We start from the raw sequence: 26,666 nt of genomic DNA, 5'->3' as shown, positions 1-26,666 counted from the left end.
ACGGAAGGCGCCTTCTGAATTGTGGGATAATTAACCGCTGCGTAACTTAGCATTTATCCTGGCTCTGGAAGTAAGGTAGGATAGTACCGATTTTTCGGATTAATGGAAGGTAGTTGACTACGGAGCGGATCCCATTACGCTGGCTGGATTCTATCCCAGGTTTGTCTAGAATGGGATTTCACTTTTTTTTCTTTGGACAAAGATTATCGTCGTACCTGATACACGATATACGAATACAAATATGGTCAGTTGGTAACAAATCTCTCATTCTATAAAAGTAGAACTTCTCATAAATTAATTTTAGTTTTAGAATAATGAGTAGCCAAATTTTCGTAGCTAAGAAGAAACACCATACTCTAAAGATTGTGGTCAGTCGCTTTTAAAACCTTATCAGGTACTGACAGAGATTCACAAAGATTATACAAATGCAGATGAAAGTTTTGTCCAGTAACTGTGGAAGTTACTACCTAGAATTGATGTGCAACCCATACAGTGGCTAATCGAAAAGCAACCAACGGTTGGAGAGAGACCTCGAGAAGTTTTTAAAGGCATTTCTGGAAAATTCTTAATGGATTCCTTAGAAAAGTTCACAAAGACATTCCTGAAGAAATTTCATGAAGAATCACTGGAGCAATCCTGAGGGAGTCGCAGGTAGAATCTTGGATCAATTTTTGAGGCAATCCCAATAACAATTACAGAAGAATTTGCTTGAGCAATTTAGGAAGAATTCCTGAAGGAATTGTTTTAGTAATTCCTAGACATACTTTTCGTAACTCTCTGGATTAATTCCTGAAAGATTATCTGGATTATCTGAGAGTAATATATATTAGCGTGGTTCAAAAAATCGTTTTTGCTCCACACCGCTAATTCGAATAGTAACCAGATTCTAAGCCATCTCCCAAAAAATGAGCTGATTTGGTTGAAAATTGAGAGTGCACAAGCCCTTCAAAGTTTGTATGGGAATTAGTATGGGAAAAGGACGTTTTTCATTCAATTGACCGTAGCATTTCCCCAAGTGCCCTAGAGTGTTAGTGGACCCTTGGTTCTCCTAGGCTACTCTATCAGCTACAACTTTGCCGAAGATCACACTGAAATCGGACGCCTCATTAATTTGTTATCGATTTTTATACAGAATGAAAATCTTTGATCATGATGATTGCATTATTCGATGGGCATCACTGCAATTTGCCTTGAAACATAGTAGCCATGATTTATGTGTGCTATCTTTGGCGCCATGTGCAGCAATGTTGCCTGCTGGGAAGCTGAACAATCACTGTTAAAGTTTCTGCAGTTGGATATAAATCGATAACTAATTAATGAGGCGTCCGATTTGAATGTGGTCTTCGGCAAAGCTGTAGCTGATAGAGTAGCCTAGGAGAACCAAGGGTCAACTAACACTCTAGTGCACTTGGGGAAATGCTACGGTCAATTGAATGAAAAACTTCCTTTTTCCATACTAATTCCCATACAAACTTTGAAGGGCTTGTGCACTCTCAATTTTCAACCAAATCAGCTCATTTTTTGGGAGAAGGCTTAGAATCTGGTTATGAATCGAATAAGTGGTGTGGAGCAAAAACGATTTTTTGAACCACGCTAATATATATATACCTAATGTATTCCTGGAGATATTATTAAAGAAATTCCTGAAGAAAACACTAGATACTAAAATACTGATAATTCTTGAAATATTTCTGGGTTCAGGGTTTACCCGCAGTTTTATGCAAATCTGGTATGAGAGCTCATGTTTTATCGTTGATTTCTCTTCAGAGATTTTCTCTTTCGCAAAGGAACCCGTAATGACCAAGGTGCCTCACATTTAAAATCTTCATTCAACTCGTTTTCCTCAAGGAAACCCAATGAGCTTGGGAAAAATCTGGAGAGATGTCGTAGGATTCCCGAGTTGAATCTGTGGATGAGATGTATCCTTTTTTAAAGCCAATCCCAACATTTTTTTTTGCTGTACAGGAGTGCAACAAACCACTCTTAAGCCAATTTAAGCTTAAGAACTGTTATTCAGCTAGTTCTGTTACTTGGGATCTGAAGAGAATTTCTAGAGAAATTCATTAGAAAGCCACAAATCCTTGAAAATATGAAAAAATCATGGATTCCCTGAAGGAACCCATGAACCCATGTGGAGCCTCGTAGCCGTGCGGTTAGGGTCACCAAGCTTCTAATCGCACCATGCTATGCGGTGAGGGTTCGATTCCCGCTCCGGGCGATGAAACTTTTCGTGAGAATAGTTTCTTCTCCGTATCCACTGGTGCATGCTCCGTGTGTCCCTTGTCTAGTGTTTAAGTTTCATTCAGTCTGTGCAGCCTCTGGCTGAAGACGGTGTCCGCGTCTTTTTTTTTTTTTTAAAAAAAGTTCATTGACAATTGCCGGATGAATCCTGGATAAAAACATGGGATAATCTCCCATTTCCAAGAACAACTGATGGAGTAACTTATCGAGAAATTTAATAAAAATCGCTGGAGAAATCTCTGCAGGAGTTTATGAAGAAATCTCGGAAGCAGTTCTAAAAACCAATCCCGAAAAAATAGAAGAATCTTTTAAAGAATTTTTGGAAAAAATGCTAGAGAAATTCACAGAAGAATCTCCGGAATATTTCCCGAAAATACTGATAGAATTTTTGTACGTATCCCTGGAAAAATCCTCAAAAACATCTGTATGAAAATGCCCTTAGGAATTAATTTCAAAATTCCTGGAAAAAAATCACGATCGAATCTTTGAAGAAGTTTGTAGAGGAAACCCTGAATTCATGAAAGAACTTCAAGAGTATTTCGTAGAATAATTCATGGACCAATGTCTTGAGAGATCATTCGAGGAATATATGTTGGACCTCATTAAGAAATCCTTGGAAGTAACTCTAAAAAAACCTGGATAAATCCTGATCATTCGAGAAATTCATGGAACAATAATTGAAAGACATCCCGTTGAAATCTCTTGGCCTACAGGGATTTCCGAAACAATGTCTGGAAAAAAATTGTTGGTATATCTTAAGTCACTCCTGTAGAAATAATTCGCAAAAGGAAAAATTGAGAACCCTTGGAGAAATTCCCAAATTAATCCCTGAAGAAACACTTAAAGGTTTCTGGAGCAATATTCAGAGAAATTTCCGGAGGTGATTCTAATGATGACATTAGATGCATTTCAGGAGGAAATCCTACAAAACATCCTGGAGAAAATCTGTTAGCAATTCTGATGGATTCTTGGAGCAACTTTTAGTTACAGAGGAACATCTAGAGAACATCCCCAAAATGAAACAAAACAGAAAAAACTTCTGGGGGAATAAATGGAGAAATTTGTAGAGAAATGCCAAAAGTAATTTGCAAACACTGCAGAGATTACAATAAAACTTTTTGAAGGAATTGACGGAGAAGTTGCTGAACAAACTTCTGAAGAAAATCTTGAACATATCCCTGTAACACTATCTAGATTTGTGGATTTATACATACATAATCATCTGGATGAAATCCATACAGGTATTCTTTATGGCGTTTTTAGTCACATTTTTAGATGATATCCTATTATAATTTCTAAAGCTGTTCTGGAAGTATTTCTTTAGCCATTCTTTGAAAGATCAAAGCATCTTTGGACTTGGAGTTTACCCATAGCTTTAAGCGAATCCGATATGAGAGCTTCTATTTTTATGTCTTTCCAACGGTTTTCTCTTTTGCGAATGCACCCGTAATGCCCAAAGTGCCTCACAATCGCAACCTTCACGTGTAGTTCATTTCTGCAGTAAACATTGTAGAAGTTCCTTGCTGAAGAATAGTGTGTCAAATACTGGAAAGAATTTCTAGAGGAATTTATAAAAACATTGGAAATTGTCAGAAAATAATAACAATGGAATGTTCCCAAAAGCATCCTTGAAAAAAAGAATGATCATTGAAAAAAATACATAAAAGATTTTCTACCACAATCTATGGAAGAATTCCTTTAGAAATATGCGGTAAATTTTCTGGAAAAATATTTGCAAGAGTCCATGGAGAAACCTCTGGAAGAATTTCGTAACAATTAGGGAATCAATGCAATAATGGAGGGATCCCTGAAATAATCCCTGACAAATTTCTGGAGATATTAATGAAGGAATTCATAGAAGAATCCCCGAAATATTCCCAAAAAACAAGCCACTGAATTACTACTCAAGAAATCTCTGATAAAATCCTTGGAATAATCACTGCATGAGTCCATGAAAACTTCATATCGATATTCCTGGAGAAATCCGCCAACAAATCTGTGTTTAAATCCCACAGTAATATATGACGGAATTCCTGGAGGATTTTTTTTTTTCAATAATCCATGGAGGAATTCCTTCAGAAATCTTTTGTGGAGTCCCCCGAGAAATCTCTATGAGAATTCCCAGAAAAATCCCGGAGGAATCTTTGAAGGGGTCTCTGGAGGAGTATCTGAATTTATGAACGAAGTTCAAGAAGATTAAAAAAAATATTCATAAAAGATCTTCTTGAGAAATACCTGGGGACATCTTCAACGGAGAAATCGACGAAAGCATCTTTGAAAGAGACTCTGTTGGAGCTCTTTTAGAAATTTCTGGTTGAATCCCTGAAGGAATCTCTGGAGAAGTTCCTCGAGAAATGTTTGGAGGGATTTCTGGAAAAAATGCCTGAAGAGTCTTTGTAACATAAACTTGGAGGAATCTGTGGAAAATTCTTGGAAGAATCTTGATCCTAAGAGAAATTTCTGAAATTGCAGTACAAATTACATAAACTCCTATTTAATCGATTGTAACAGTCGCGTCCAACACTCCGTTACCGACAAAATGATTGTTTTTACAAAATGTGAGCAAAATATATATTCACTGATTCATTTCCGTATCTTCTCCCTCACAGCAGCAAGTGAGTACTGAGCACGCCTATACCACTACGAACGAACACACACAGGGAGCAAAGAGAAACCGAATCAACCGCGACCGCTGTTCCTCATCGGTTGGTTGGCTCATGAAGCAAACTGACTGGGTACCATTCGATCTCTCTCTAAAATAAAAGTACTAATTTTTAGTAAACATCCATGCCACACATAAAATGTGTTACATCCGCACATTTTTTTTTTTTTTTTTTGATCAGCTCGTGCACTTTTTTTCTCTGTTCGGAACATAAACCACTGCGATCAAAATTTGATCTATTGTGGTATATAGCTCGTGCACTTACATGAGCATGTATTTTGCAATAATTTCGATATGGTAATCTCACTAGGTTTATAAACCACCCTCAGATACTCATAAAAAATATTGATATTTTGCAAAAATATGAGCGTACGAGCAATTAAAAAAAATCGAATGTTACACAATCTATGTCCTGCATGAATGTTCGCTAATATGGAATACTTTTATTTTAGAGAGAGAACAAATAATAATATCTAGTCAGTTTGCTTCACTAGCCAACCAACCGAACAGGAACAGCGATTGCGGTTGATTCGTTTTCTCTTTGCTCCCTGTGTGTGTGTGTTCATTCCTAGTGGTAGCTGGCGCGGATAGTTGATCGTATTTTTCATATTCACTCGGATTCAAGCACTGCTTCGGTGGCGTTACATATTTACAAAACGTTCGGTTCACGTTCGTTTCTCGAATGCCAAGCTTGAATGGATAGTTGGCGTTCTCTTACTATTTTACATTGTTGGTGTTCTGGTGAGCAAGTGAGATTTCCCATGCATGCCTGCAAGTTCAACTGAGATAATCTCCAGGCTGACTGAATGTACCGCATCATATGCTAGAGGAAGTGGTTCACCTAGCGTGAATGAGGATGAAGCATCTGTCAAAGAAAAAGTAGATCTTCATATAAAAAAATGCTAAAAGTGGCAGATGCTTCATCCTCATTCACGCTAGGTGAACCAGTTCCTCTAGCCTATGATCGACAGTATTTCGACGGCTGTCACACTCTTATTCTCATGACAGCTTCGCCAATGCATGGATCATGACAGCCCACAGAAGATAGTTCATGCAACATGGAACATCAATGTCGGGAACGGCTTACATGATCATTGGAACGATTAGTGGAAGAATTATTTAATTTTTTGAAATACCTCGATGAATTTCTGAAGGATTCGCTAGGGAAGTTTCTTCTAAAATTCCTGGAGGATTTTAGAAAAAATATTTATATTTAAAAAAATATTTAAAAAAATATAAATCCTGGAGGATTCTCTAGAAAAAATGCGGAATCCTGATTGGGTTGGATCATTGGAGAAACCCGGGGAAGTAATAATTGGACGAATCTCTGGAGAACTACCCAAAGGAATTTCTCGAGAAATCTCTGGGAGCAATACTGCAGAGATTCTTGAAAAACTTTTTTAGAGAAGTTCCGGGTGCAATTTCTGAAAGAATTCCCGGACAAATCCCTGGGGAAATATTAGGAACACGGAACTAGCAATCGATCCAAATTTATGTTCTTTAGATGCAGCATCGGTCTGCCGTGAAATTTACTCAAAAACGCTTCATACAGCGATAGTGATAAGTAAGTAGTTTTTTCGTCTAGATAACTCAAATTTTGCTTCTTACACGGGTGTATCGATGCTTCTCTCTTTGTTTTAGACAACATTCGTGTGAAACGTTGTGGAAACTCCGCAGTGCTGGATCAAAACTACAAGCTTTCTAGCCAAATAAGAGTCTTTTTTTTAACTTTTACGTTGGATTAAAATACGTTTCTGTGTGAGAATTCTGGAGAAATATGTATATAATCTCCTGTAGGTAATACTGAGAAAATCCATGTTGGAATTATTAGACACATTTCTAAATCTTCATCTTTTGAGGAATATACAGTCATGTTTCCAAATAAGTTCTTATTATGGTTTCTTAAGCAGCTCAAATTTATTTTAGCTGACTTTGAAAAATTCTTGGAAAAGTTAAAGGGCGTTAAAGTCACATGTCATGTCTGAGTAACTATATTAACAATGATTTTTCATAAGGCCCTAACTGACTTGTTCGATTTCTCTTCGTCGACTCTCTCTTTTGCTAATAACTTGATCAAAACAAACAAAATTATTGTTCTATATTCTATAGCAACATGTAGGCGTCTTCTTCGCATTTCAATCAAAAAATCTTTGGAAAACTCAATACACAATCTGTGATAACACAAAGAGAGGTCCGATTAAGAGAACTCGAAAATGTCAGTTAGGCCCAAATGAAAAATCAGTGTCGATATATCCTTGTGGTTAGGGGAAGATGATGCATGATCGATGAGATTTTAATTACTTTATAACAACTAAAATGCCATGTCATTGATTGGCTCGGTAGCTCAGTTGGTAAAGCACTTGTCTAGCGTATACGGGTCATGAGTTCAAATCTCACCTGAGCTGTGGATTTATTTTCCTAATTTCAGAGCTAATTTATTCATCTGCACATTATGTACGTTAAGTCATTTGAAAATCATAATTCATCACTCGAATTTGAATACCGATACTTTGTTTTTTGCAGTAAGTCGTTAACTGTACTTGTTTTGTACTTCCAAAAATGTCGTAGTCATGTTCAAATTCAAGAACTGTCAATATAGTGCTATCATGTGCTATCGAGACTACCGCTATCCGTCTCACAAGCAGTAGCAACAATTCAGCCCACGTAGACTGGCACGAAGCATTATTGCATCGCTGTGCGTTAATTACGGATAATCGCAGTGATGTCCTTACCGGTGCGGTCGGCGGTAGCGCCTTTATCGGACGATGTGCACGTAAACCTCTGCGCTTGCTATTTATAGGTTTCTTATGCAAATAAAATTAAATTTATAAAACAAGGCTGTCATGTTTGCTTCGTAGATATGCAACTTCCACGCTGACGCACGATTGCCGCGCAGATATTAGAGTAATGCGGGGCAAAAGTTCGCACGGGGCAAAAGTTCGCAGTAGGTCTTTATCTGAGCACAAGTTAAGAACTCAAACAAATCTGTATGGGTTTGACACATAATCAGGTCAGTTACTCGTCAATAAAAATTGGATTGATTTCGTTATGGTTTGGCAGAGTTATGCAAAAAAAATGTGTTTCGAGGTGTTTTGATAGAATTTTTGGACTTTTTGGAATAAGAATTTGTAGTAACAGGAAGAAGAAAAATCTCATAACCTCTTGACGTCGGAGAATCGTTATTCCATAGTAGTTCGAGAGGTGCACTCGAATAAACAATAAACTACTAGTGCTTCTTCCAGAAAGGGACATTGTTAAAACCTCGACAGTGGGGCAAAAGTTCGCAGTAGCTGTGGGGCAAAAGTTCGCACTAGATTTCTGAATCTAGTACATCAATATAATTACAGAATCTTTGAAGCAATGAAGATATCGTATAGAAACTACTATATATGTATAAAATGTGTAGTATGCACCCTGAAATCGTTCCGGCAGAGGGTTTGAACTTGTTTTGTGAGAAGTTCCATTGTAAGGCAAACATTATGTTAACCAATTTAAATAAAGAAATAAAAAATGGCTAAAAAACATTTTTAAACATTTTCTTCGTCATCCTCGTAGTGTCTTTTCGTATGTTTCTGAAGTTCTTATGTTCATCTACTCTACCGGGGTCTTTCATAGCTTAGTTTGTAAATTGACAGCTATGACTCATCACCATACTGACGGGGATAAGATTCGATTACGGTCCTGTTCAACAGTTTTGCTGCATATTTGTTTTTTTTTCATGTATTTTGTGCAACATGTATCTCTATGATTACCCCACCATGTATTTTGACAACTTCAGTAACGCTGGAAAGGACAGCTCTTAGTTAATAGTTGTGGAAGTCTTCATAAAACACATTCTATACAAAAGCTGAACACCAGGTCGTATTCCAGTTGGGCCGTAATGCTAAGAACAGAAGGAAACAGATTTCATGGCTAGAGTGAAAAGACGAACATGAATTAACATGATATAAATGAACATCACACCAATAAACTACCCTATACAAGGTGCGAACTTTTGCCCCCGTATAATGCGAACTTTTGCCCCCACTAAGGGGCAAAAGTTCGCATTGGAGTGCTTGTATTAAAAATTGTATTACTAATACTACAAAAGTAAAGCGGAAAAATCTAGTACTACGTTTTGAAGGCAACATGATAGGGATCCTTTTAACGAAGAAAAATGATATTGTTTTCTTTTCGTTTATTAGTTATTTTGTGAAGTCTGTTAGGTGCGAACTTTTGCCCCGCATTACTCTACGCGAAATTTCGAAGCGCGCATCTCGATTGCTGCAAACATGACAACCAATTAGGGCCCATATAGCCGAGGCGGTAAACGCACGGGTATTCAGCATGACCATGCTGAGGGTGACGGGTTCGATTCCCGGTCGGTCCAGGATCTTTTCGTAAAGGAAATTTCCTTGACTTCCTTGGGCATAGAGTATCTTCGTGCCTGCCACACGATATACACATGCAAAATGGTCATTGGCAGAGGAAGCTCTCAGTTAATAACTGTGGAAGTGCTCATAGAACACTAAGCTGAGAAGCAGGCTTTGTCCCAGTGAGGACGTTACGCCAAGAAGAGGAGAGGATGACAACCAATTACAACTATGTTCAATTGATCGCAGCCACCACACAGATCGGAAATAAACCTCCCGTCGCGTCGCATCGATCTGGGACAATTCCAATTGTGATCGGAATCTGCCGGGTGGTGCACGGTTTGCACTGGTTTCGGTTGCAACAGGCTGGCCGCTAGCTAGCTGCTGCGTACTCACTTATACTTTACTTGTGCTACCATATTGTTACGCGGATGTCGCGGTTAATTGAGCTTAATTGGTTCGCTTTTGTTGGCGGGTATCGTTCAGCCAGATGGTTCTGCGCACGGTGGGTAACGATGCACAGTGGTTGTCCTGCAGGACAAAAGCGACTTTAAATATCACAAACTACACTGGATAATGTATTCCAACATAGATCTCAAGCCTAACTTTACTTAACACCGTATCTAACAAAATCTCCGAACAGAGAAAATTGACCGGGAAGCTCGCTGTTCCCATAGTAACTCATACATTGATAATTTCAGAAACGTGAAAAATCCGGGTATTTCTTCACAATTCATCCCAAAAGTGAATGATACAAGTAGTCCTCAACGAAATTCAGCGCGCCATGTGAAAATCTCTTTTTTGTTTACATACACTCTCGATCAAAAGTCTGGGGTCACCCCCTCAAAACCATGTCATTTTTTAGGCCCATATCTCCGCCAATTTACGTCCAATTTAAAAATCCTAGGTCTCATTCGAAAGATAATAAGTCAAAGCAATCTTGAACATGATTCAAAAGAAACTTAAAAAAAATTGTATGTAAACTCAACCCAAAGTTGCCAAATTTTCTAAAAAAATGGATATAAACTTACGGCAGTGTCGCTGGAAATTGGATCGACCAAATTTTAAGATGGGAGCGGTAATATAACCCATTTTCTATTAGCTTTCAACTGCTTTTTACAGAACTTAGCTAAAAAATCTAGGAAAAAAAGTTATTAAGTAAATTAAATCTTTTATATTATCGGCCAAAAGTTTGGAATCACTATCGTAAAACATGGAAAAGTGATTTGTTGATATCTTTTTCATCTTTCATTCAATTTTAATTCTTCTTGGCTAATTTGAAACAAAATGAATGATACTTACTGCATAGACAAAGAACCACGCATATTTGTTGAAATTTACATACTAAAACTAAACCTAAAGTTGCCTCATTTTTTGAAGTGTGGTGAAATGTGTCAACTTTACATAACATTTTTATATACAAAAATCGTTAGATACGTTAAGTTAAAGACATCAAACGTAAATTTAGTTAATTATCATTGACATGAGCCAAAAAGAATTAAAATTGAACTATAGATGACTAAGATATCATCAATTCACTTTTCCATGTTTTACGAAAGTGGCCCCAAACTTTTAGCCGAAACATCATATTGAGGGGTGACCCCAAACTTTTGGTCGATGACATGAAAAGTTAATTTACTTAATAACTTTTTTTTCTAGATTTTTAGCTAGGTTCTGTAAAAAGCAGTTGAAAGGTAATAGAAAATGGGTTATATAACCGCTCTAATCTTAAAATTTTGTCGATCCAATTTCCAGCGACACTGCCGTAAGTTCATTTCCATTTTTTGGAAAATTTGGCAACTTTGGGTTAAGTTTACATACAATTTTTTTTTGAAAAAGTTTCTTATAAATCATGTTCGAAGTTTCTTTGACTTATTATCTTTTGAATGAAACCTAGGGTTTTGAAATCGGACGCAATTTGGCGAAGATATGGGCCTAAAAAAATGACATGTTTTTGAGGTGGTGACCCCAAACTTTTGCTCGGGAGTGTAGTGTTTGGTAAAGTTATGCTTGTGTTTATCAAAAAAAAAAATAATTCTCGTAATTGAAATATTTAGGATGGTATTCAACAAACAAAACCACTGTTGATCGCTCACGGTTTGGGGCACAGTCTACGCCCCCTTCACGCGCAGCAAAATATTTACATTTTGTTTAGCCATTACAATCCTATAATGAATGCACGCGGGTTGAACGGGTCAGGTGTCGGCGGCAGCGGTGAGGACGATGGCGATTGGCATGCGCCAAACGATCGATTGTAAACTGTTCGGATTGACGAATTGCGACCTGATCGATACCTACTACACCTAGTAGGACGGGACCGCACCGCAGCCGAATCAAGTGGCGCGCGACCGTCAATTCGATAGCTACCGACCGCACATTTGCTCACCTTTAGGATAGGTAATGGATAGTGCCGCGCTACGTCGTCGGGGCGAGGTCCGAATCCGAACCGCATGGAAGATTTATTGAATTAATTTGAATCTATTGAAGTGAGCGGCGATGGTTTGCTACAAACTAGCTACGTGCGAATATGTGTATTTGCTGCGGTTACACTCATTGTTGTTTACCCACTAAAGCGTCAGTCAATTGTGATTTGTTTGCGAAGGGAAGACATGACAATTGTTTGATTAACTCCGTGAGCATGAGTTGAGCAAATTGGTTCATTCGGATTCTTCCACGGCAGTTTTGGCGATTCAGAGGTTATTTGTAGACATAGGTATGAATAAAAGATACAATAACCTTCATAAGACCTGGCAGCTAGGACGGGCTAACTTCTTCTTCTCCGCTTAGTATTCAATGTGTAGGGAAGTGGAACCAGTTAGGCAGGGCTCCAATTTTGGGCACTTTTCCGCTATAACTCAGCCAATTTTGAACCAATTGACACAATTTTTGGAACGCGGTGAGAAACGTAGAGTATCTAACCGTGTACAAAATTTCAAGTCAATTGGTTTCGAATTGACTGAGTTAAAGCGAAAAGTGCCCAAAATACCGGCCACTGCCCAAGTGGCTCGCTACCCTATATCGTGTAGCAGACATAAAGATGCCTTATGCCCACGGAAATCTATGAAATTACCATTTCGAAAAGCTCCTGAACCGACCGGGAAACGAACTGGAAATAGGTTTGCCGAACACACGCGCGCTTACCGCTTCGGCTATTTGGGCCCCATTTAGTTTATTATAAAATTTAATTAAAACGCCAATGTTGTGATACCGATGAAAATTCTGGTACATAAGTCCCTCGTGAGCTCAAGAACTCGTCGAGAGATTAGGATTTTGTTTCAAATGCTGTCACGAATTCTTTTTTGTTAGAGGAATAATTTGAACTTCTTCCAGAATTCCTGAATGAAATCGGTGCTTTCGTACAGCACTCTTCCTGGGATTCCTTGTGATATTGTGAAATTCCTTGGGTGTTTCCTCCCCGAATTCATTTCGAGATTATTTGAAAATTTCTATAAGGAATCCTTCCGAGCTTATTTTTAGCATTCGTTTAATTTCTCTTGGGATTGTGTCTTGAATTTCTTCTGGTATTTTTTGGAGACTTATAACCTCAGGTAACCCCAACGACATTTTCTTCTCCCAGAATTTGTTCCAGTTTTTTTTTAGAATTTCAACTGAAATTTCCTTCAGATTGATTGGGAAATTTCTTCAATATTGTTTACGGATTCTTACAATAATTTATTTTAGCAAAACTCTCAGCATGATGAATTCCGGTAGACACCTTGTAAGCAACCCTCTCTCTTTTCCCAGGATATTCTGGAGATAATCCTAAGAAAAACTACAGGAGAAATCCCAGAAGGAAATTCGTGTTAAATCTGGTAATCAGCTCCGCCAGAAACCCTGGGAGGCACTACTTAGTTTAGCTTAGACTGACTGTACAAGTCAATACCCAGACAACCAATTTGCACGTATAATGAATTTTATGTTCATGTTATACGTACTTTTATGCGTTAAAGTTACATCGCATAAGATGCAGTAAAAGTGCCTTATGCGTACAAAAGTGGAAGCGCTATACGTGCATTGACGGAAAAATAATAACGCTATATGACTTCAGGCGATAGCTTATGCGATGCACGGTGTGCACTATTGCGACGTAATATATCATTTTATGCGACTTAATAATATTCGAAAAAAAAACAATTCTCGCTACCTCAGTATCGAACTAAGAACCTTTGGATTTTCGAGCCACTCTTCACACAGAACACCAAACACTACTAATGAATCACACTGATTAAATGTCATGACCTTCTAACTCACCTTAGTGTTGGAATGCACTTAGTTTCCGTGGGCTATCTAGAGCTCAAAATGACGAAACGTGATTTCCCGTACAGTTATCACTGCCTCTCTCTTGCCAGCACACCCCATTATAAATTATCAGGTCATTAAAACAAAAATGATGACTTTATAACTAATTTTGTAACCATAATTATAACTGTAAACTTTCTTGTAGCTTTTTGGCACTTAAACAGTACCTCTTTCATTGTTATCACATATCACATCGCAATATACCAACGTTAACGATTCTAGCTTATGCGAGTTTGTATGCACATTTAAACAAGTTTATTTTTACTTTTATGCAATTTAGCTTGTTCACTAATGCGAGTTTCACTGACATAATAAGAAAAGTACCAAGCGAAGTCGTATTATCATCGCAGTGCGCAATTATGCGAATTCAATTGACATTTTGCGAGTCCGCTCGAACTCTTTTGCGAATAAGTAATGTTCGTCGCAATAAAACATCAGAATATCGTATACTACGATGTAGTTATACATTAAAAAACATAATTTGCACTCTTTTATGATTTTACCAGATACATCGCAATAAGTTCAAAAAAATAACATCATATGCGATGCAAGTTGTCCCTCACCCATATATGTATGCGATAGTGAGTAAAAATAGTACTTTATACGATGTACATCGTACATCCTTATGCGATTTCTGGTTGTCTGGGTAGTTGGTATGAATAACTGAGTTGTACATGTAGAGAAATATCTCTGTAATTTAAATCAATTATAATAAGAAGGAGGAAAGGGACGAGTCAGGGATTGAATTCAGGACCTTCTGCGTTGCTATTAGACCACCAAGGCCGTCACTGAAATAACAAAGAACTACTGAAAAAAATCTCGGATGAACATTCTGAAAATAAGTCTAAGCTAAATCCCTGGAAGTATTTTGGGAGTGATTTCGTAAGAATATTTGAAAAAATCTGATAAAAAACAGAGAGGAGCTTTGGAAGAAATCTTTATCTAGATTAAATCCAGGAAGAAACTGGAAGAAATTTCTGAAGTAGGTCTGGAAGCTATTTAGAATAAGTCTCCCTGAGAGATCCCAATAGGATCTCCGGGAGCAATTTTATAAAACAAAACTTCAAAAAATCGACAGGAACTTTTGAAAGAATTTCGAGAGAAACTATAGTAGAAATCCAAGTGTGAAACTTCAGCTGTACTCGCGGGATAACCCCATGGAAAGAATTATAAAAAAAAGAAAAATAAATAATTCTAGAGTTTACAAATTTTGTTATAGGTTTTTCCTGATAAATATTTCCTCAGTTTTATTAAAAAATATTTTAGAAGTTTATTTGGAAAATCCTTTTTGTATTTTTCAATAAAGTGCTTCAGTTAGTCATCCTATTAAATTCTCCAAGGCTTCCCCTTAAAAACATTCCATGGAATTTCCTCAGAAAAACCATTTTTGATTCTATCTTCCCTTCGAAAGTTCTCCGTAGATTCAATTTAAAAATCCACTCTAAATTTTGACCAATATCTCCTAAGTAAATTAGTGAATTCAAAGAATTTCTCCATAAAATATTCATGGATATTCCATATATTCTTTCAGGTTTTTTAAGTAATTCTGCCAGGGAATCCTTCAGATATTCTTATGTATTTTTTTCAGAATTTTCTCCAAGAATTTCTTTAAAAATTATAGATAAATCTGCTAGATTTTTTTTTCAGAAAACCTTCAAGAAATTTAAATCCACCTGGGAGTCATCTGCGAAAAATTTCATAAATTTCTGCAGAAAATATTCGAGCGATTTCCTTATTAAATCTCTCAGGGATTCCACCAGAAAATTTTCAAAAAATTTATTTTAAAATTTTCCATGGATTTCTGCAGAAATTGCTCCAGGAATACGAATACTCAAAGTATTCCTTAAGAAATGTTCACAATAAATGTCCATAATTTTCCAGTGATTTCTTAAGAATCTATTCCAATGATACCTTAAGAAATTTCCATTAGAAAATCTTCCAAGGATTTATTAGGGTTTTCCTCCAGGGACTGTTTAAAGACACAATCGGAACTTTTTCTCAAGGGATTCGTTCAGAAATTCTCATAGGAGTTACTTCAAAAAATGATTTGTTAAGGCAATCTCTTCATAACTCTTGATAACATCAATATTCCTCCATGTTTTTTTAGATATTACGTCAAAATTTGCAGCAGTAAGTTATCTAGAGTTTCCTGCAGAAACTTCTTCATCGATTTATTCAGAAGACCTTTCAAAGTATTCCTCAGTAATTCCTCCATGCATTCCTTTAACCTTCCGTAACTCGCGTGGTTGACTACCTGCGTCAGCACCACGCTAATGCTGAGTACAAAAAGCGAGATTTTTTCAACGTGTTGTACAAAATACAACAGCGCGATCGCTCGAGGGTTAATAAACCTTCCAGGGTTTCCTTACAAAGTCGCGCCAGGGGTTCTTTTGGAAAATTTTCCAATAATTCCTTGCAGAAAAATCATTTGGGGACTCAAGAAAATCTTTCGGAGATTCTTTCCGGAATTATTTCAGAGATTTACCATAGATTTTTTTTTTAAATTCCTCCAAAGTTTTTATAAGAATTTCATTCAGGGATTCAATTGGAAAATCCTCTTGGATCAACCGGGGTTTAAACCCGTCACTCCCAGCATGATCATGCTTTCAGCTTACAGCTGTGATTATATGAGCCCTATTCCAGGAATTTGTTAAAAACAAACAGGAAGATCTTTCGGAGAAATCTCTGGGTTTAATCCACGAATGAACTGGTATAAGTGGCACCTCCAGCAATTCTTCTAGATTTCCTCAAGGGATTTCTCTTAGCATTATTTCTGGAATTCTTTCGGACAATCTTTTTGAGATTCCTCCAGAAATTTCTCCTGCTTTTGGGACTCCTCCATGGGTTCCTCTAGAATACCTCCACCAACTCCTCCAGAGATTTTCCAAGGTATTCGTTCATTGTTGGTGTGTTCGACTGTTTTACGAAACTGTTTCGTGGTGGCTTGTCAGTCTTGACAAAAATAAAACACTATCTATGTTATTTTGTCCGACGTTTCGGTTCGTTTGGGACCTTCTTCAGGGACTCAATAGTTACAGTGTTCTCGTCCAGTGTGGTTCGGTAGAACCTGTAACTGTCGATTTGGTTCGAATGGTGATCGTTTTCGAAGTAGGTTCTAAATTCCGGAGTGCTAAGTTTCAGAACGAGTTTCCCCCGATAGGGCATGCAATTTGGCTGCGATTGTGCGGGAAAATTCGAACCAAATCGACAGTTACAGGTTCAGGTTACAGGACAAAATAACATAAATAGTGTTCTATTTTTGTCAAGACTGACAAGCCACCACGAAACGGTATTCGTTCAGGCATTTTTATAGAAAAAAAAACTCCTCTTAGGATTGCTCTAGGCATTTCTGTCCTGTAGATATTCTTCCAGCAATTCTCTTGAGGATTTCTACCGAAATGCCCACTCACGGTGCCGCCACAGACCGTTATTATAAAATAAAAATGTCCATCAAAACTAAGTTCAGGGATCGAATCCTGGTGCCATTCTGCACCTCTGGGCAAATTTTTAAAATAATCCCTAGGAGGAATCCCGAGAAATCTCGATTTGATGTTTTATACTGAGAAATTTCAAAGAAATCCATGTTCAGATTGGACAATATTGCTTAATTACCTACACAAACTTTCCCTAAAGTGTTCAAAGTTGTTTCAAACCCGTATTTATTTAATAACGTTACTTCAATTATACATATTTACTACTCATCTAAATCAATTAACTGACTAAACTGACATAAGTATGTTTTTCCAAGCTATGCATCGGTTTTAACGTAAGCATTAAAAAGCGATTTTTCCCTATTGTTTTATGAACATATTACACATCCTAGTGTTATACATTAAAATTTTCCCTAATTCTACAACATGTTTACTATATTGCGAGGAACCAACCCTCCGAAGACCACAAAGAGATCTAAGATATGTGGAAAAAGTTATTGACTGAAAACCGAATAGCATGGAAACGCTGTTTAACATGTAAGGAATAACAATAAATAATCAAATCTCGTCATTTTATCGATCGGGTAAGGCTTCATAACTTTTTTCCATGAACTTCACATCGCTTTGCGGTCTTCGGAGGTCTAATTCATCGTGAAGTTTGCTACAGAAATCATTCATCGTATTATTTTAGGGACCAAGGGGTGACCCCAAGCGATTTTTCATTGAAGAAGTAAATTGTCTCACAAAATCGTCTGAAAAACTAAGAATAACGGGCGCAAAAAAATAGTTTTCCCGATCGACCTGATATTTTGCACAGTTGATATGGAATCAAAATGAAACTCAAAAAGTATACAAGAACTAGAGTTTTTGCATTTTTCATATTTTTCCATATAAACCGTGTCCCATGTTATTACATATACGTCGTAGTTTCCTGTTCTTCCAAAATTGGTGTACTATTAGATCTTTATTTAACACATATTTCTCAGTAATTTAGTAATAGTGTTCATGTGCAAGAATATGTAGCACTTTTCATTCAAAAAAAAAATGTTCAAAATTCTGGGCAAAGCAAATCAAAGATAATAATCGTACACACCATAGCTGCTACTCCGTGATTGACCAGAGTTGCACAGAGAACTAATATGAAAGCAAGGCTTGGGACTAGCTAACCATTCTCAATGTGCACAATTCGAGAGTTCAACATTTGAATGTCAATAACGGCGCTGGCCACGTCCTTACGGTAATTTGTTTTCGACTATTGTAAGTGAAAACGTTATTCATTTTAAGAAAACTGCCTTCAAAGACCTACTCCAGTTTTTCTAACCCTAACGTTGGTAACACTAGTTTACAGCATTTTTGAACTCGGTAAGCTGATGATCGTTTTTGGTGTGGAATCATGCCCTGAGTTCGAAAACGCGAAGGAAAAAAATTACAGTAGAGCGGAAATTTTTTCGACTTTCCATACAAGGTTGATGATGTGAAATCGATTTTTGTTCTATTTTTAAGCAATGTCACTCACTTCACACATCTCATTCTCCGTAATCAATGCTCCGATTGAGCTGAATTTTTTACTGCAACTCGCTCACATATGATATGACAAATGAACGTTGAGAGATAATTTTTAAATTGTGTTTTTCTTATTGAAAAAAATACATTTCTTTAAATATTTTAGAAAATTTTGCCAAAATTTAAGGAGATCGTCCCCAAAACTCACCAATATTTTGAATTTCATCAATCTGACGCAAAACCTGCTTTCAGATGATCGAAAGGTATTATATTCAGCTTTTAATTTATGGAAAAAGATTTAAAATTGGTTGAACAAAACGGAAGATATTTGAACTTTATTAAATTCCATATTTTAAAAAGTTGTTAAACTCGATATTAAGCTAAAACTCAAAAACTGTTCTACTTTAAATTTTTTGAAGCACGGTTTCGAAATCAGCGCTAGATTATGCTTCAAAAATTTTGGTCGTTGACAGAAGTTCACGACTTTCTTTTTATTTTGTAAACTAGTGTAATCAAAAGCACACATGTCAAGCAACGTTTTTTGCATCTTTTTTTCTGATTTTTGTGAACTGCCAAATGTTTGGTAAGTCAGTTTAATCAGTTAATTGATTTAGATGAGTAGTAAAAATGTATAATTGAAGTAACGTTACTAAATAAATACGGGTTTGAAACAGCTTTGAACACTTTAGGGAAAGTTTGTGTAGGTATTTAAGCGATATTGTCCAATCTGATCATGGATTTCTTTGAAATTTCTTAGTATGAAACATCAAATCGAGATTTTTCGAGATTCCTCCTAGGGATTATTTTAAAAATTTACCCAGAGGTTCAGAATGGCACCAGGATTCGATCCCTGAACTTAGTTTTGATGGACATTTTTATTTTATAATAACGGTCTGTGGGGACACCGTGCCACTATGATACCTCCAGGGTACTATGATTCCTGGGATTCCTCTAGATATTTCTGTTGAGATTTCTTCAGGAACTCTTGCTGGAAATAGTGAAGGCATTTTTTCTTGGGTTTCTTCAGAAAATCATTCTGTGATCCTTTCAAGGAATCCCCCATGGATTCCTCCAGAATATATCTACCAATTCTTCCAGAGATTTCTCTATACACCTTGCAGGTATCAAGAAACTTTTCTTAGGATTCCTCAAGACATTCCTGATGCAGTTTCTCTAGAAATTTCTGTACAGATTCCTCAAATTATTCCTCCTAAGATTTTACTAGAAATTTCTACAATAGTAACCGAAACTCTTCTCCAGGGACTTTTCCTGGGATTCCTTCCGGAATTTTTTGTTAGGATTGATAAATGAAATATTCATGGGGTTCTTTAAGAAATTCCTCCGGTGATTCCTCCAGAAGTCCTTCAGAGATTTTACCCAGGGATTACTCCAGAAATTTCTCTTGAGATTCCTCCAGAAACTCCTCTTAGCCTTCCTCCAGGAGTTCCAGCTGGGATTTCTCAAGCAATTCCTTCCTCAAATTTCTATGGTACCTCCAGGAATTCTTCTTGGGATTTTTCTAGAGACTTCTCCTGGAATTCTCGCTGGGATTCTTCTAGAAATCTCAGGGATTTCTCAGGACTCGTCCAAGAATTCCAGATACTTTATTCGGAGGTTCCTCATAACATTCTTAACGGAACATCTCTTGGTCTCTTGGTTGGCAATTCCAACTACTCTTCTGCGTAATTTTTCCCAAGAATTTACTAACTATTCTAGATATTTCTCTTGGCATACTTACTGAAAGTATTTTGGGCAATTTTCCTAGGATTCCTCATGCAACTCCTTTAAGAAGTCTTCCGTAGAATCCTTTAAAATGCCTCTATGTAATCTTCTTCTAGAAATTTCTATATGTATTTTTTTCATTCCTTTAGTGATTCCTCCAGGTATTTCTTCAAGGAATTTCTCCTAGGATTTCTCCAGTAGTTCCTAATAGGGTTTGTCTTGATATTTTTGTAGAAAATTGTCCAGCAATTCCTCCTAGAACTTCTCTAGAAAGTCGTACTATGTTACTTTCGGGAGTTATTCTAGAAATCCCTCTAGAGATTTATCCTGAAATTCCTTCAGAAATTCTTGCTGGGATCATTCAATCAAATCTTCCTAGAGTTCATCCTGAAGTTCCTCTGGTGATCTTTCTTCGAATTTCGACTGCTGGTGATTATGTTGGAAGGGGAATGGCGTTCATTCTTTGGAGGAATAACTCAAAGACGGATTCTTAAGGTTTCATCTGGTATTTTTTTTTCCAGGAATTTCCTCATAGATTCGTTCCAGGAACCCATCTTGACCTTCCTCTAGAAGTTCCAGCTGAAGCAATTCCACTAGAAATCTCTAGAGGAATCTCTGGAAAAAATCCTGGGGATATCATAGTAGGAGTTTTGAATTCCTTTTAAGATATTAAATGGTTTTATCAAAAACTCCTTCTGTTAGTTGGAAAGATGCCCTGCAGTTTAGAACTTCGTATACCTGATGGTTTTTATTACATTTTTCTTGAAAATAGTACATACTTCTACTATTTCGAGTAGATCCATATCGATTTCAATACTTGGTATTCATAATGCCCAAGTAACATTTTTAGTCAAATAGACATGAAGAGGTTCTAGGAACCATCATAAAACCAAAATAAAAGATATTAGGTTTTATGACGGTTCTGAAAACCTACTCAAGACTAATTGGCCATCAAAGTGTTACTTGGGTGAAAACTTAGGCGGACATCTGTCCTTGAAACATATGATACGTGACAAATTTTATCAACAATCCTAATTGTATATTCAGTAGCAAGATATTCCTACCACGATCTTGTGTAAATTTTTGACTGAATCTGTTTTTACGGATTTCTAGAAATATTTTTGGTAAACTTCTGAATGAGAATATATGTATTAGGTTCCTCACAAGTTAAGTTACAAGTTTACAAGTTGTGATCTTGAAGAGTTCCTTGTATGTTGTACAACCAATAGCTCGCTTGGAGAAACATTGGTAGATTCTCGGTGAATTCTTGACGTAGTCTCTGACAGGTTATTGGCGACAGGATACTCAACAATATTCTTGATAGGATGCTGTCCTAGATTCTTTGCAGGATAGTTCCGCCGTCCTTGACGGTTTTGCGGTGAGTTATTTATCCTATTTCCTATTAATGCAATTATGCAATCCTAAAGGTGAACAGCATTTGGTCTTTCCTATTTTCATACAAAAGCCTGAAAATCGCATTGTTGTTTACATTTAAAACCTAATGGCTTTGACGATATCACTGCGCACTTTTGAAACTAAGTTTTTTTTTAGTATAACGTGATTTAATTGCGTTCCAATTCCTTTGTTTTGATGGCAAAATAAACTAGTTTTAATTTGCGTGGAAAGAATGACAGTTCAATTTCCCCCATACAAACTTTAAATACATTTAAAAATAGTTTAAGGACAGACTTGTTAGAGTCCCAAAATGGCTGCCACAATGACCGACTTTGGCGCCTACTAACGATTTCGAGGGCACAAATTTCTTCGTAAAAAAAAACAGCGCACCTGACCTTCTTATTTTAAGCTTATTACGAGTGAGCAAGAACAGAATAATGAAATGCACTATTCTGTAAAGCTTGCTTCTTGAGATTTGTGCCTTTGAAGTTTTGATGCACTGCTGAAGCGGGATTTCAAGACGTTTGTCTTTAACGGGCACCGACAATTATGAAATTTTGGATTTCGACTAATTTTTGTACGGAGATTCTGATTATGGGGAATAATCGGGATACCCTTAACGAACCCAATTGTACAACATGGAGTTCAGTTCACTGGTCTAAATTGTTTCATAGGGTAGCGAACCCTTGGGCAGCGGCCAGTATTTTGGGAACTCTTCGCTATAACTCAGTCAATTCCAACCCAATTGCCTTGAAATACACGGCTAGATACTATACGTATCGCATCGCGTTCCAAAAATGGTGTCAATTGGTTCAAAATTGGCTGAGTTACAGCAGAAAAGTGCCCAAAATAGGACCCCTGCCGATGGTTCCACTTCCCTATGCCACATTTCTGTCATGTGCAGCATAGTTGTCCCATGTTCTATGGGAATCCCTATTAACATGGGACAACTATGCTGCACATGGCAGATTTGCTTCCGAGACGCAATTTTTAGAATGAACATCTGGGTTACTCAAAATAACTGGGACAGGTAAAATTTTCACTTTTCAAAAAATGTTCAACTTGCTGTAACTTTTCGAAAAGTGCATCAAATATTCTAAATTTTTTACTGTAAGTTCATCAACTAGTTGTGTATCAGTAGTTCAATTTTGAAGAAGATCGGACCATTATCCACGGAGTTTTAAAGATTCTAGAAAAAGGTAAAATTATCCGATAGCCAACTTTGAGCTGTTATATCTCCGAATTCAATGAACCGAATGCAATGAAATTTTGACCATTCGTGACTTGTATAATGAGCTATGAAAAACCTTTGACTTAACTTAAAATTCTTAACACGGAAGAAAATTATAACGATTGGATTATTTTTTTAATAAAACACCAAATTATCCAAAACTTCAACATCGTTTCAATATTAAAGATGCAAATTATATTTCAATTAATTTCCCTCTAAATGACTTATATATAAATGTGTTTTGAAGGAAAGTTACAATTTAGTCGCTAATAAATTGAGAAAGTAATGGGATGCATATTAGAAATTTATTAATTTACTAAAAAATCGTGAAATGAATGAAATCGTTATAAGTTTTTCTCTTGTTAAAAATTTAAAGTTAAGTTAAACGTTTTTAAGAGTTCATCATATAAGTCATGAATGGTCAAAATTTCATTGCAATCAGTTCATTGAATCCGGAGATATAACAGCTCAAAGTTTTGGCTATCGAATAATTATACCCTTTTCAAGAAACTTTATATCTTCGTGAAGAATAGCCCGATCTTTTCCAAATTTGAATCCACTGATACACAACTAGTTGATGAACTTACTGTAAAAATTTGAGAATATTTGATGCCCTTTTCAAAAAGTTACAGCGAGTTGAACATTTTTTGAAAAGTGAAAATTTTACCTGTCCCAGTTATTTTGAGTATCCCCTGTACATATACTTACTCGATTACATAGTACCATCAGATCATTACAAAATCAGAGTCAGAATCGAAACGTCTCGTAATGATCATGAACATCTGCTTCCACTAAAGCAATAACTCAACGTGTTCGAGACCGATCACCAATCAAATCGAATGAAATCCGCTTCAAATACCTAGGGTCTTGTACCATTTGGGCAGGTGTACCTAATTTGGGCACTTGTCGCTAAACTAAGTCAATTTCAAACCGATTGATTTGCGTTTTTGTATAGAGTAAGATACTGTACGTGCCTAACTCTATACAAAAATTCAAATCAATCCGTTTGAAATTGACTTAGTTATAGCGGCAAGTGCCCAAAATGGGTACACCTGCTCAAATGGTACAAGACCCTACCTCCCTTCTAAACCTACAGGAGATAGACGAAGCCGCATCAATTCGACGACCGACCGGCTGAATCCACACCGCAAATAACAACAATGATGCCAATGCGATCCGTGGATCGCCGCATTCTCGATCGCGTGAAAGACAGCCAAGAAGAGCTTGAGCTCGTTGAGCTCGGATCGTTGGCTGCGCGCGGTCCGGTCTCTTCAGCTACCGCCAACTACTCTCACTCACGATCGCACGCTCGTCGTCGGAGGATGGCTTATAATCCGTCTTGTTGCCGCCAATAATGTAACTTTTGTCCGTTGCTCTGATGTAGTGGTTGCTGGTGCAATTATTTGAGTTTTTGTGGTTTCTTTACCGGGTAAGAAAAGCGCAGAAAGGAAACGTTTCTTTTTTTGAGTTTGTTGTTGGATCATCCGTCGATCGGTCGGTCGTTCGAGTCAACGACGATCATCGCGTCGTCCGTCGTGTGCCGCGCCGCGACTGGGATTTTCGGATTTTCACGAAAGGGCAAGCGGAACGATTCGGCTTCAGCAGTGCAGCAGTTTGCGCTCGTATGCTGTCAGACGAAGAACGGGTGTTGTGTGTTTGTTTTTTGGTAGTTTTTTTGGGTCGAGTTGTTGTGCCGTTTCGTGAAAGTTTTTCTTCGGCGTAGTGAAAAATTGTGCGGAAGATTACATGTGGAATCCCTGGAAGCATGGCAAGAAATCCAAAAATGTAACCGTTTCAGGTTTTATTATTTTGTTTTTCTGCTTTCTGCTAAACTAGCTCACTAACCCTTGCTTGGCTTCCCCTTTTACGAATCTGATTTGCTATTTTTTCGTGAGCGAGTGTGTGTGTGCTCTATGGTTAACGAAGTGAAGGAAAAGAAATTGGCTGTTCAGTGTTCAGCCGAAGTGATCTCCCCTGCTGTGAACGACGTTACCTTTTCAGCGTTGCTACGTCGAAGACGCGTTTTTTCTTGTGTTTTGTTCTGTTTGCTAGAAGATTTTGTTTTTGTTTCCCACGCAGAAGACAACTCATCCAAATAGGATGAACGGCCAGAATAATCATCAACAGCAATCAATTTCGAGAAGAAATTGATGTGGCTTGTGTCATTGTTGCTGATCTTGTTTTTTTACGGTGGTGATCAAATCCTTGAAGAATCTGTGATAGTTGTATGTGTTGAAGTGTGATCCAAATACCAAAGCCAAAATCATCAGTGCGAGCCGAGTGATTGTTTTATAAATTGTTATTATTTTACTACTGCACTGACCAGAGAACGCTCGGTTAGAACTTGAGCCGATCGTTTGACACAGATCCAACAGCATCATGTCGAAGTCAAAGATCAACCGCTTGACCCGGTATATCAAAACCAAGGTAAACACTAACGCTCGGGATCAGATAGAAATAGATTAACAGCTACTGTCATCCATTAGAGTGGGTCAAATATGTCAATTCTGTCATTTCAAACCATACTTTCAAAAACCATAGTGAATCAAGTATATTTGAACTAATTTGATGTATCAATCTTTAAACTTTTGGGATATTGTTCTATTTATTGAAAGGATATTTAAAGTTTATTCATAGCATGTCAGATTTGTCATTTTTTTAACTTTTGATTTCTGCATTAAAACAATTTCATTTACCTTCTTCTTTTTCTTGACGAATCATCTCAACTAGGATAAAGCCTGCTTCTCAGCTTAGTCTTCCATGAGCACTTCCACAGTTATTAACTAAGAGCTTCCTCTGCCAATGACCATTTTGCATTTGCATTTCGTGTGGCAGGCACGAAGTTACTCTATGCCCAAGGAAGTCAAGGAAATGTCCTTTACTGAAAGTTTCTGGACGGACTGAGAATCAAAATTGTTACCCTCAGCTTGTTTATGCTGAATACCCATGCCTTTACAGCTGTGACTATGGGCTCATATTCTTATTGTTGGGGTAGATATATGAGCACAATCATTTATGCACCATGCACCTATTGTTTGAAAAATACGAGAATTCCTAAAGTGTCAAATTACAAAGTTCGTAAACAAGGTGCAATCAAACAATATTCAATTCTTACGAGTATAAAAATTGATTGGGGTCCCCAATCAGCCACTAAGGCTATGGATCACCAATCTCTGGAGACGGCGGGTTCGATTCCCGTTCCGGTCGAGTAAATTTTCTCGACTTCCTGGACATGGTGTATCATTGTACTTGCCTCACAATATACAAATTCATGCAATGGCAGGCAAAGAAAACCCTTTAATCAATAACTGTGGAAGTGCTCCAAAGAATACTAAGTTGAAGAGAGGCCGGCCAAGTTCCAGTGGGAACGTAGAGCCATAAAGAAGAAGAAGAGTATGAAAAAAATGCAAAACTAAGGCTTGATGTGACCTTGTTTGCATTTGTCACTAGACAGACAGACAGTCAATCAGTCAGTCACTGGCGGAAGGTTAGGCATTTGAAGTCCTCTTCACGGGGTACATATAGCGTAGTATCGTAGCAGCACCACTATTATTGACAAGTTTTGATTCAACAGTTGCACCCGATGAATGCATAATTAAGTGTCGGGCGGCGTCTCCACGCAGGCAGCGGAAGAGTTTATTTGGATGTCTAACAAATGAGTCCCGGGCCGGGGAAGGTTCCATCGATCATAGAGAAGCAACGTGATTAATGACGATTGGCGATTTGAATTAAGCCTTATCAAGTTTTTTTTGTTCAAGTATTATATTGACAAACATTTGAGGATGAGCTTGCTTTACTACCGATCGGTAGTATGTTGAGCACTGTATTCT

General features: G+C 37.3%; 1 protein-coding gene across 22 annotated transcripts in view; it reads left to right on the top strand.

Annotated features, from left to right (window-relative positions):
• The window catches only part of LOC109622365 (TLD domain-containing protein 2), a 768,101-nt gene that overhangs the window by 666,864 nt on the left and 74,571 nt on the right, over window positions 1–26,666 (top strand). The window contains exons 1-2 of one of the 22 annotated variants that reach the window (XM_062860675.1): window positions 24,098–24,265; window positions 24,916–25,263. The exons of 18 other annotated variants lie outside the window; for them this stretch is intronic. In XM_062860675.1, coding sequence (XP_062716659.1) covers window positions 25,216–25,263 — 48 coding nt within the window. In that variant the 5' untranslated portion in view covers window positions 24,098–24,265; window positions 24,916–25,215. Of the gene's footprint in view, window positions 1–24,097; window positions 24,266–24,489; window positions 24,622–24,646; window positions 25,264–26,666 lie in introns of those variants that run through there. 3 more of the 22 variants (XM_062860677.1, XM_062860679.1, XM_062860676.1) reach the window with 3 other exon arrangements.

The sequence above is a fragment of the Aedes albopictus genome, chromosome 3, assembly GCF_035046485.1.
Source record: "Aedes albopictus strain Foshan chromosome 3, AalbF5, whole genome shotgun sequence".
Taxonomy (NCBI): domain Eukaryota; kingdom Metazoa; phylum Arthropoda; class Insecta; order Diptera; family Culicidae; genus Aedes; species Aedes albopictus.
Note: the sequence above shows the minus strand (reverse complement) of the source record. Positions and strands in the feature narration are given on the sequence as shown.